A 12,027-nucleotide genomic window follows, 5' to 3' on the forward strand; every position below is an offset into this window, starting at 1 on the left:
AATCACCTTGCATGATTCATTTAAACACTCTCCTCCAATTAATTTTGCGTCTGGAAAGGGAAACTCCTATAAATGCATAAGCAATAAGGATAGCCGCAAAAATAACCTTGTCCACGCCTCTTCAGCTCTAATTTCTCACTGCATGTCTTTAGTAAATCCTGACTGCAGTTTTTTAACGCCAACAGAGGGTTTGAGTTGGCGCAAGCTGTTAGTAAAGTTGGCCCTTTATATTCAGACTATTAAGTCAACTTTATTAACTAGGTAACTTTTTATTATTTGTTTGTATTAACTTATCATGATCTAACAACGAGCAAAACATTTGTTACAGAATTTATTAATCTTTCTAATGTTAGTTAATAAAAATCCACCTGTTTGTTCATATTAGTTCAGTGCATTGACTAATGTTAACAAATACAACATTTGATTTTAATAATGTATTAGGAAATGTTGAACCCAGTGGGTTGACCTCAGATGTCCTTGCTCATAGAAAGGCAACAGCTCTCGAAGGGCTCCCTGTGTTTATGAGGGAAAAGTCAGAAAACTTCCTGAAGACTTGCCTGGTAAGAATATGCGTGCTATCAGCATATACACTCATACCCGAGATCCTTCCCCAGATGTTGTCAGGAGATAACAGTTTGTCCGTTATCCAAAACACATCAACTAGTGAGAGTAGAAAGCAGGAGACTAGGGCTGTGAATCTTTGGATAGACAGCGAATCGATTCGATTCACAGGTTTTCGATTCGATTCAAGAACGATTTTGGCAATTTCAGAACGATTCAATTCGATTCGATTCACAATGAAATTCGATTCGATTATAACGATTCAATTCTGTATATTTTAGGCATCTGCATTTGAGCAAATAAGTTGAGTTTTTGGGAAATTCATGACCATTCAGTTCAATACATTTGCAGCAACTTGATCCAGATCTTTAGTTCAGTAGTTTAACTTTGTCTTAATGTATTTTAAGCAAGAAAAATACTACTACTACTACTATATATTCAATGCACCATACATGTTTTTTTTATTGCAAACATTGCATACGTTTTGTTGAACATTTAGAAAATGCACAAAGTGCAGAAATACAACAAAGTGCCAGTGCAACTGGCAGTAATACCAGACAGAGTGCAATTAAAACATGGTAGTTAGTGTAGTAAGAGAGAGGGGAACAAACAAATGGCTATGACATGCTTTTTTCAACACTATCTACTTCAGATTTTTTTTCAAAAATATTAACAGATCGACACAATCTGGCCGTAAACTACTTCTCTGAGAAGACACTATGTCTCCTGCAGTGCTGAAAACTCTTTCTTAGGCCACAATTGTGGCAGGAATGCAAAGATAACTTCTTGCCAGATTTGCAAGGATTGGTAGTTCTGTCTCATGGGACTTCCATCAGTCCAGTGGACTTTCAGTCAGTGGCAGAGGAGCCATGGATCTGTATTTGAGTACCTCTTCTCTGCTGACCTCACTAGCAGACCTGGATAGAGGACAGGTCTCTGGCATCTGCTGAAAGCTGTTGCCAAAGAGCAAATCCATGGCTTTCAGTTTTTTTGCAGGATGTATCTCATCTGAAAAAGAAAAATTAATTAGACAGATGGAAATGCATGATGATAAAGTTTGTGTTTGTTTACATGTCATTCCTTGTCCTTAAATACATTTTGAAATACATAAATGCATCCTAAACCTTTACACTACAGAATACGTACCCTTTAAATTAAACAGATTAGTCTTTATTAACAAATTAAAATAAATACCTTCTTCAGTTGAGTCTGGTGGTTTCTCTTCAACTGCATCCTCCTGCTGTTCCACGTAAATCTGTAACAAAATCAAATAAAAATACTACCACCAGTCAGGTCTTACTAGCACACAGCAGGGCTATAGTTTCACTAAAACAAGCCAAGTACAATTTAGTACCATCATCACATTACAATCCTATAATCCTTAATAAAATACAGTTAATTAGTCAGCATTTGGTTCATGAAAATAAGGGTTGCAAAGTTGCAAACATACACTGTTTGAGGCCTCAACAGTAAGTTTAATGAAGATCAATTCTTTCTCCTCGTTTTCTAGGAAGGGTAGCCCTTTGAAGCGTGGGTCCAAAGCAGATGCTAGGGGGAAAAAAAGAAGGAAAAAAAAAAGGAAATACTATTAGTTGTTGTTGCCAAGTAAACATAAAAACTATGAACAATGCTGTGCTATTAAAAGTTTTAACATAAGCAACAATGAAAAAATCCAAAGATTGTAGTGCATTTGCTATTGACAATTAGAAAGATGTCGTACCTTTAAGCAAAACATCGCGGCAGTTCGTGTACCGACATGAAAAGTCTGCTGCCATCACGGATTTCATTTCCCGAGTCATGCCTGTATCGTCCTCGCAAGGCTCGAGATGTTTCAGTAGTTTAGCCTGGAGAGGCGCAATCACGGACACTTGACAATTTCTCCTTCGTTGCCCTCCATAGTACAGCGTGTGTGTAAATGACACGAATTGGAGAGTAGTGACGTAATCCACCGCGCCACTGTAGTGAGGGCGCACGTGACTACACAGACTCAACTAATTTATGGTTTAAATTTATTTTTAATATTGTGAATCATTATATAATTGCGATTCAATCGATTATTTAAATTTAAATCGATTATTGAGAGAAACAATCAATTCACGATTCAAAAATCCATGTTTCAAGATCGATGCATATGCATCGGCAGGATTTGCAATCGATGCATCGAGAAAATGAATGAATCGTTACACCCCTACAGGAAACTAAGTGATGGTAAAAAATAGTTTATTGAATAATCGGTAACACTTTACAATAAGGTTTCATTTGTTAACAATAGTTAATTAATTCATATGAATCGAGCGGTTTAGTCCAAATTTTCTGAAGAGACTCGATCCCTTTTTATGATGAATAGATTTTAGATGAATTTAGGCTTTACTCACATGTAAACATTGATCAGCAAACATAAGCAGAAGCTCAACCGAACGTAAATAACGCACAAGAACAAACCTCTTGCAGAAGCTCAAACCAGTAACCAGTGAGGTTTATTCTTGTGTGTTACACAGCACATTTGAGCTTCTCCAAGAGGTTTGTTCTTGTGCGTTATTTACGTTCGGTTGAGCTTCTGCTTATGTTAGCTGATGGAGGGACAGATTTCATCAAAAATATCTTAATTTGTGTTCAAAGATGAACGAAAGTCTTAAGAGTTTGGAACGACATAAGGGTGAGTAATTAATGACAGAATTTTCATTTTGGGGTGAACTAACCCTTTAATAAAAATACAACTGTTCAATGTTTGTTTGTTTCTTCACAGTGCATTAACTGTTAACAAATACAACTTTTGGTTTTAATAATGTATTAGTAAATATTGATATTAACATTAACAAAGATTAATGAATGCTGTAGAAGTGCAGTTCATTATTAGTTCATGTTAACTAATATAGTTAACTAATGTTAAGTAATGAAACCTTGTTGTAAAGTGTTACCGAATAATCTTAGTTGAACTTTTCTCAGTGATCAGTCTGATTTCATCTGATAGCACAAATTCAACAAGTGTTATACCAAAGCAAAGACAATGGAAAATTACTGCTTCACAACACTGTCCTGAGACATTAAAAACCTTGAGATTGAGACACTCTATTCTTCAACCTGTGAAGACAATACAGCACACAATCATGAGATTAAAAAGTTTAGCAATAGTAAAGAATAAATAAAAATAATATAATATGAAAGAGCACACAAGAATATGAATACAGCAGATAAATTAAAGGAAACTAAGATAAATTAAATTATTTACTCACCTTTATGTTTCAAACAAAAAGATATTTTGAAGAATTTGAGGCATTTTTGTCAATGCAATTCATTTTTTGCATCACTTTTAACAATATAAAAGTGTTAGATCAACATGGCTGTGTATTCTGCTGCCAATGAGTGTCATAGGTAATCGCATCAATGCTGATATGCTGTCTAACAGTACAGTTGCAAGTGTGGCATTGTTTGGGTTTGGGACATATAGACAGTTTAATCGTTTTTTAAAAGTGCTATGGCTAAATTGGGTCAAGCTTCAAAACTTGACTACCTTTACTTTCCAAATGACATTATGTGTAGGAAGAGTAGGAAGATGTTTAACACTGTGGTCCAGCAGAATTCAATCAATCAAAAATGGCTTCTGACCATGTTTTTATTCTGATTTTTACTCCAGGACACAGATGAAGATGGGGATCTTAAGCATCGTCAAAGATGATGTCGCCAGCATCCATTCCAACCCAAATATAAGGTGCCTATCTGTTGTTCTAGAGGAGCTAGTTGTGCTGGATAATGTGCAAGATCTTCCCACTGCTGTTGCTCTCCTCTTTGGCTTGATTTATTGCCTGAACATGAACTATCCTAAAGAACTTAAATACACTTTTGAAACCATTCAAAAAGTGTTTGTTGGCCTTGGCCCCCAGTGCTCAGCTAGAGTCCAGTCACTTAAAAACAAAGTGTTAATGTCCAAGTAGCTGCAGTCAATAAGCAAGGCAAGCACTAATTTGTTATTCCAGTTGTTCCTGTTGTTTCAGTAACAGTTATTCCTTAACAGTACAACATATGCAAAAAAAAAAAAAAGAAAAAAAAAAGAGAAAGCTTTGAGTTGTAATGTAAGGTCGAGTGTTGTTTTAACAGTTATAAATCTTAATTGCGTTAGCACGTTTGTTGCATGGATGTACCAAATGTAATAGACAAAATTTCAAAAATGCAATGCAAGGTGTGTTGTAACTGTTTTAAGACTTTGAAGTCTTGTTTATTGCTGCAGCATTGAACAATTTTGTTACTCCAGCACTTTAACAGAAGTGTGTGTGTTGTGTTTTATTATGCCAGCACTTTAAAAGCATTACAAGATTAGAGAATTTTTTTGCCTCAAGTTTTTTTTTTGTTTTGTTTTTTTGTAATTCATCTTGATCTTGCAGATCTTCATGCTGACAGAAAATGTGCCGTTTTGCAAGCGTCAATAAATATTTTCTGTAATGTTGAGTATTTGTTGTATTTGTGTTGTATTTGGTTTGTACTCCCTGCATTTGGATTCCCAATGGGAGGTCTATACAAGTTTCTGAGTGAGACATTTGGAGAAAGTTGAATTAACTTAAAAAATTAAGGCAACCAGCTGCAAGCTTTTTTGAGTTTACTGAACTTCAGGACCTCTGTAGTTGTGCTTATTTGTTTCTTCGAACACAACATGTTTGAAAAAATTGTGCTTTTTCTCAAAACGCATGGTCCACATAGCCACCAGAGGACCAAATGCCTGTATCAATTCAGGATAGTGCTCCAAGAAATGATGCTTAGGGAGCAGTTTCTGCTGTGGAAATACACCCAAAAATCTGTGTCTGTGCTCAGATATTTTGCTGTCAAGGTAACTAATAGACTCCTGGGTATGGACTGGTGAAACTATCAGTTCCACAATTTCTTTAAGGTCCATAATAACTAACCATGCAGGTTCTTCAACTGGAATTTTTGGACCTATGAGAAATGGAAGAAATCTAAGCAGGGCCCAGGTTTCATGGGTATTTCCTCCAATACTCTTTCGAGTTCCAAAAGACAGAGGCTTTGGACAGTTGGTTTTGTCTGTCCATTTAAATGGGAAATGTTGGATTGCAACATTTATCTCACTCACTGTGAAGTATTTCTTTTTGATGAAAACATCCAAGCACAAAGCCAGTTCTACAGGAATGATCCCTTCAAAAACATCATGCAGGAGATCTGGTGGATATCCTGATAAAACATGGAAATATTCCAGTTTGTCAGTCAAGATGCATTGCCTTTTGACACCAAATGAATGGACAATACTTGGATCCTCTAATGTTAATTGAATATGGAGAGTGTGTTGCTCGAGCGTCCTTCTCTGAAATGCCCCTAAACGTACTTCTTTCAGCTGAAAATCTGAACGCTGACCAAGGAAAAACCTGCAAGGATATAGTCCAGAAAAATTTTCAACAAACCCACCAAGTGAATGGGCTGCTAAATTGTCTGCAACCACACACATCACTGTACCTCTGACATTTTCACCAAGACTAGAAACGAAAACTCCTTCTCTCTCCAATACTCCAAGATCTTTCAAAAGGGGTTCTAGCACAACTGAATATCCATGCCGTTTCACATCATCCGCTTTGCAGAGCACTGCCAAATAAATAGATGACAACTCAGAACGGAGTAGCGATGGTATATTTCCCTGCACCCAATAAACTGCAGTAATTTTATGCTTTTTTCAAGACGTTCCAAGTAGATTGCAAATCTCGAAGTCATCAATGTATAAAATCAGGGAAATCCTGAATTCACCTTTGGACAGAAAAGGGTTTTGCTGAAAATATAGCCCATCATAAAAAGATTTGTACATTGGAACATCGGAATTCAGAGATCGGAAGGCTTTCAAGTGCCTTTTGAGAAATATCTGCGTCATTTATTAAACGAGACAACTTGAGAATAGGCAGATACTGAAAACTCTGTCTTTCCTTGGCATTAATAATATACTCAACAGGTTCCACAATGTTGAAGTTCTCTTTATAATATTCTTTCCTCTTATACGAGGAACTAAATGGACCATCAAATCCAAATGTCCTGCTTAACGTGCTTGACTTACAAAGTTCCCTTACCAAATCTGTGATTACTGAGGTGTCAAGAATACATTCATGTTTCTTTAGTGTTTGTTCAATAATTCATCTAAATGCTCCAGCTGACCCTTCTGATGAAATAAACTGTAAGTCTTCCACCAACTGGTCAATGCACTTGCCTGATACATGAAATAGGCTTTCCAACTTCAGCAGCACAGAACCAATTTTTTTTTTCAGAAGAAACTGGTAAAGGTTCACTCAGTGGCAAACTGGTTTCTTCGCTTTCTTCTTCATGAGTTATGCTGCTGGAATGGCCACAGTCAGAATCTAAACTTCTATGCAGTACTACCGGTTTAAAATCAGTGACAGGATGAGGCATATGCTTTCTGCTTTTGTGAGCAGCAAATGTGCCATAAACATTTGTCCTGAAATCACACTGGTGAAAAACACAATCAACAGTTTCTTGTTTCTTTAAATGATGTCTAAGATGTGTGAAAAATTCTGCCTCTGTTGAAAATGTAAGACAGTCATGTTGTAATCTATAATGTTTAAGTAAGTCTGCTTTTTTAGAAACGACTGTGCTACAAAATTTGCATGTCTATATCATTGTGCACTATAAGGAGAAGAAAAGATTCATTCATAGTTTTATATTTTGTATGAATTGTCTCATTTAGCACAGACCTTTCAGTGAAAGCTTTTATATCTAAACTGACAATATAATGTCTTTAAAGCAGATAAATCACCCTAAATGCACACAACTTGCCAAGTTCACCTTTTTGGCAAAGCCAATTTGACAAAAGCAATTAACAGTGTGAAATAATAATAAAAAAAGTTACCTACAATACTTTTGTTCCACTTAACAGGATCCAGAGTGTTGCACTGTAACTGTTTGCAATGCAGCACAGAAATATGGATGGAGAGAAAAACAACAGTATTAAACAACATAAAATAGCTGAGGCTAGCTTTTCAATTTTTATTATACAGTATATTATTCTTGGAGCTGAGCAATGTCGCAAATGCAATAGTGCAAACTCGCTAAATTTACCTTAAGCAGTCTCCATGCATACGTGCAAAAGCGATGCATGGGCATATACTTGGGAAATAAACCATAAATACTCCGACCACTATGCGTATAAACACTCAACCATACGTTCGATGGAAGAACGCACATTTATAAAACACACTCACGTAAACTCGTTTCTCGATTAATGTGAACACACTTACACGTATAAACTCGCTGTATATTTGCAAAGTACTCATAAGTAACACGTTTTTAATTGTAGCATCATTCAATTAAAAAAATGCCCCCTTGACCACCAACTCTAATATTTTACTTCGTTTAAAAGCTATGCTGACCTGTTTTCGCCGTCTTCACTACGTTGCGCTTCAGAAAATGGCTCTAGTTTAGGAATACACCCCACTAACGCAACAGAATGGTTAACGAAGATTAAAAAGTCATACTTTAATATTTCACTTCGTTTATGTAAAGACAGCTATCTGACAAAGGTTTCACTGTCTTCACGTTGTACTTCTGAAAATGGCTCCAGTTTGAATGTTAAAAAGTCAAACTCTACCTTTTGCTTCGTTTATATAAAGCTAAGCTAACATCTTTTCACCGTCTTCACCACATTGCGCAGCAGAAAATTGCTCTAGGAATACACCCCACTAACGCAATACTGTTTAATGAATGTTAAAAAGTCATACTTTAATATTTTACCTCGTTTATTAAAAGACAGCTTACCTCACAAAGTTTTCACCGTGTTCACGTTGCGCTTTAGAAAATGGCTCCTGTTCGTTGGCGGGAGAATATTTGCATATCATGGCGCTCACAGGCAAATTTTATGTTACTTAATTTTAACAAAATTGTAATGGTAGTTGACGTGACTTACATTTTCTCATTCACTTTATGCATACATTTAAGTTCACCTTGTAATTTATATTTTTATGTTGCACGCACTAATATATGTTAAATAGAGCAAAAAAATTATGAAATGTACGCGTTTTTCGTAGTTTAATCTATTTATCTTTATACGTAGGGGTTGTTGAGCCAACGAATCGTCTTTTTCAGTGTGGCTTAGTGTTTTAGTCTTAGAGTAAAGCTGCACAATAAAGCTGAGAAATCTTAATAATTTACAAAGTGGAGAAGCCCTGCTGCTGCAGAGCAGGGTTGGGAGGGTTACTTTAAAGATGTATTCCGTTACAATTATAAATTACTTTATAAAAAATGTAATCAGTAACATAATCCAAGTATTACAATATGAAAGTAATGTAATCTGATCTGGATTACGTCAAGGTCACATATGTAAATTAAGTGAAAAGCAATATGAACAACATCAAAAATGCATTTTTTGAACAAGAGTTTCAAATGAATTATGATGGAAACGAGAAGTGACAGTAGAGCACATATCTGCAAGGGCAGTGACCAATGAAAATATTATTAATTTTCATAATTTTACAACATGATCTTAGAATCTTTGTTATACAGTATGTCCTCACTAAATGTTATTATTTGTTTAAAAGTTTGATTCAGCAAAATAAATAAAAAAATAAAAATCCAGTTCTTTGTACATACTCTGCAAAGTATAACTGTTCACTCTTTTTGTGTTGGTTTATTGATGTAATTGGTACATGTCAGTTTTGTTGTAAGTATTACACATGGGCTGAAGCTGCAGTGACTTTGTCCAAAAATATATTCTTTATGCAGACCCAGCTCGTCGTAGTCCAGTCTCCTCCTTCCCGCACTTCATTTTCACGAAACGCAACACAACGCAGAGTAAAGAGCCAAACAGTTACATTACCATTACATTACATTAGGCTATTTCAAAATACATGTTGATCAAGGCCATGATCTTTTTTCATTTCACCGATCGACCTTGTGGAGCTGGCGGGAGTTCCCGTTACTGGCTTTGACAGTAGGCATCCCATGCGCTAGGAATGGATGGAGTGGGGTGAGCGTGCTTAAATGCTTCTTTAAATTAGATGTGGAGTCCTTCGATAAAGACAGTGTCTTCGCAGCTGGTGTCATGGCAAATACTTCTGCAAATCAGAATAAGAAATATAAGTTACAAAGTCAAGGGGTTCTGGATGCCAAAAATCTATAGACTTTATTGAATCAAACAACAAAGCCGAGATGGTCTGCAGAGCATCTGATTTACATAATCGTGGCCCATGCTTTTATACAATTCTAAAACAATAATCTCATTGGATGGAGTTTTCTCTTTTTTCTTTTAATCACACATCTGCCTCTCGTCACAATTATTTCACTGTCCCCTTATCTTAGTTTTAACCGCGGCGAGAGTTCAGTCAGTTTATGTTTCAAAAACAACACTAGCCTTCACCTTAAAAAAACTCCATCTTCAAGGTCACACCAGTCCGTTCTCACAGAAACATCCCTGCAGGACCACAGGCCTAGAGTCACTCTTCTAAATGCACTAGAAATGGTACAGGGTAGTATATAAATGAAGCTCTAAAAGTTAATACATGAGGTGATTTAAGGTCACTTTTCAATACTGTTGCATAGATACTGATTGATACAATACTGATTAACAAATGATATTGATATAGATAACAGGAAATTCCTCCATACATCCCTCCTCTGGGGCTTATCAAGCCCCACCTACCTCAAGAGAGCAATCTCACAATCCAGTTTTTTCATACATATTAACTAGTGATCAATGCCTGATCACTCCTTCTTCTTACCAATAACCAAATCCCAAAAACGCTCTCTTGTAGAGAACAGGACCAAACATCTCCCCTCACACTTGACTAGAAAGGAGTAAAAGATCCTGTCTCCCTAACCTAACTGTCAATAAACAAATCAACATTGTGTTTTAAGCATGAGCATGCATTTGGTTCAGCACTTGCCCGTGGTTGTCACGGTTATGTAGAGTAATACTGATTGTTACATAATTTCTCAAAATTGATTATAATATTGCTTAATCATATAATTGCTTACAATAAAAATCAATCAACAACAATCAACATAATCAGAATAAAGGCAAAGTACAAGACTTTCTTCAGATAACTTCTTCAACCCAGATACTTTGCGTATCGTAGAGGGTCACCCTTGGGGAGAGGTTAGGCTAGCACTTACACCCAGGGCCTGGCTCATCCCGTAACTACTTCTTCTTCGTCCTCACTGGAGGAACTGGAATCCTCTTCTTCCTTCCCTTGCTCCGGAATCCAATCTGGCTTAGGCAGCCAGTCCAGCGTACAGTCTGAAATAGTGCCAGCAGACTCACTTACCAGTCCATCATCATCAAGCATAGGTTTGCTCATAAGAGCCATCTGTTTAACAGTTGCTTGAACAAGAAAAGATCTTAATATGGGCACAACACAGCAAAACAGTAGTCCTGCAACAACTACTACAATTGCTATCATAACTCCCACTTTTGTCAGTATAGCTCCCCAATTTCCAAACGATGAAAACCAATCCCAAGAATGCTGATCTCTCCCAGCATTTCCAGCTACTTCATGCCTTAACTTTTTCAAGTTATTCATAGCTTCAGTAAATGCTCCTTCAGGGGCAGTGTTGTTAGGGATAAAAGTACAACATTGTTCTCCAAACATAACACACACTCCTCCTTTTTCTGCCAACAACCAGTCCAATGCTTGCCTGTTCTGCCATGTCATTATACTAGTAGCATCTAACTGTTCACCTAATGCTGAGAGTGCCGCATTTGTATAATTAATGAACCGCTGTTGGTTGTAGTAAATGTAATTAATCCACTCTGTATTCTTGTTAGGAGTTATCCATACCAAAATAGACTCAAATCCTGACATTATCTCATTTCTTGCGTTAAATTGTTCAGGTATTCCTCTAGGCTGGCCTATTGAGTCTATGTACACCTTAGGATCTGTCTCATGAGCTCTCTTTACTCTGTGAGACTTTCTAGTTTTTTCAAGGAACTGATCAAACCCCCAGTTCAGTACAGTTTTTTGAATCAACTGTACTCTAGTGCAGATTCCCTTCCAATTTTTAGGTAAATTCATTCTTAAGCGTGTCCCTGCACAGAGCCAAAAATGATCTGCTACTGCCTGAGATTGGTCAGTCAAAGCGAACCGCAATGTTGGAGTTAGAGTTTGATTCATGCAAGTGTCATCTAAGTGAGAGTCGGATAGTACTACTGTCATATTGGTGTAACTGTTGCTAGTGCCTGACCTTCAGACCACTGGATATATTCTATGCGTCCGAAGAGGCAGGAATCCAAGTGCCACATTACTGCACAGTTACCTTGGAATTTACCCAAATCATGTCTCCCATATGATTTGTTAAAGCATTCATACTCCGAAGTGTAATCTATGTTGTACTGCTGTGGTGTCACTCTACGTTTTTTCTTTATTCTAACATCCAGTTGTGGGCATCACCCTTTCCATGCCTCTGTGTTATGCATTAAACTATAAAGTGGGTTGCCTAAATATGTTAAACACTCAGCTGGGCAATATGAGTAGT

General features: G+C 36.7%; 1 protein-coding gene across 2 annotated transcripts; it reads right to left on the reverse strand.

The window, feature by feature from the left end:
- Positions 1–996: 996 nt before the first annotated feature.
- On the reverse strand, positions 997–8,405 carry LOC117596547 (uncharacterized). 2 transcript variants are annotated; one of them, XM_053231618.1, is made up of 6 exons: positions 8,317–8,405; positions 7,416–7,460; positions 2,282–2,405; positions 2,012–2,109; positions 1,756–1,816; positions 997–1,569 (listed from the first exon to the last, which is right to left on the reverse strand). In XM_053231618.1, the coding sequence occupies exons 3-6, from the start codon at positions 2,358–2,360 to the stop codon at positions 1,394–1,396; spliced, it is 414 nt and encodes a 137-aa protein (XP_053087593.1). In that variant the 5' UTR covers positions 2,361–2,405; positions 7,416–7,460; positions 8,317–8,405; the 3' UTR covers positions 997–1,393. The 2 variants fall into 2 exon arrangements, with proteins under 2 accessions (XP_053087593.1, XP_034157792.2); XM_034301901.2 differs by lacking the exons at positions 7,416–7,460; positions 8,317–8,405 and having other exon boundaries at positions 2,282–3,076.
- Positions 8,406–12,027: the final 3,622 nt, after the last annotated feature.

Source organism: Pangasianodon hypophthalmus, chromosome 30, assembly GCF_027358585.1.
Source record: "Pangasianodon hypophthalmus isolate fPanHyp1 chromosome 30, fPanHyp1.pri, whole genome shotgun sequence".
In the NCBI taxonomy this organism is placed as follows: domain Eukaryota; kingdom Metazoa; phylum Chordata; class Actinopteri; order Siluriformes; family Pangasiidae; genus Pangasianodon; species Pangasianodon hypophthalmus.

Bases quoted from the DNA above. Each gene is read 5' to 3' on its own strand.
- LOC117596547 (XM_053231618.1), bottom strand. From the start codon at position 2,360: ATGACTCGGGAAATGAAATCCGTGATGGCAGCAGACTTTTCATGTCGG. The intron at 2,110-2,281 runs GTACGACATCTT...TTTTCCCCCTAG, and splicing joins CCGCGATGTTTTGCTTAAAG to CATCTGCTTTGGACCCACGC. The intron at 1,570-1,755 runs GTATTTATTTTA...TTTCTTTTTCAG, and splicing joins ACCAGACTCAACTGAAGAAG to ATGAGATACATCCTGCAAAA.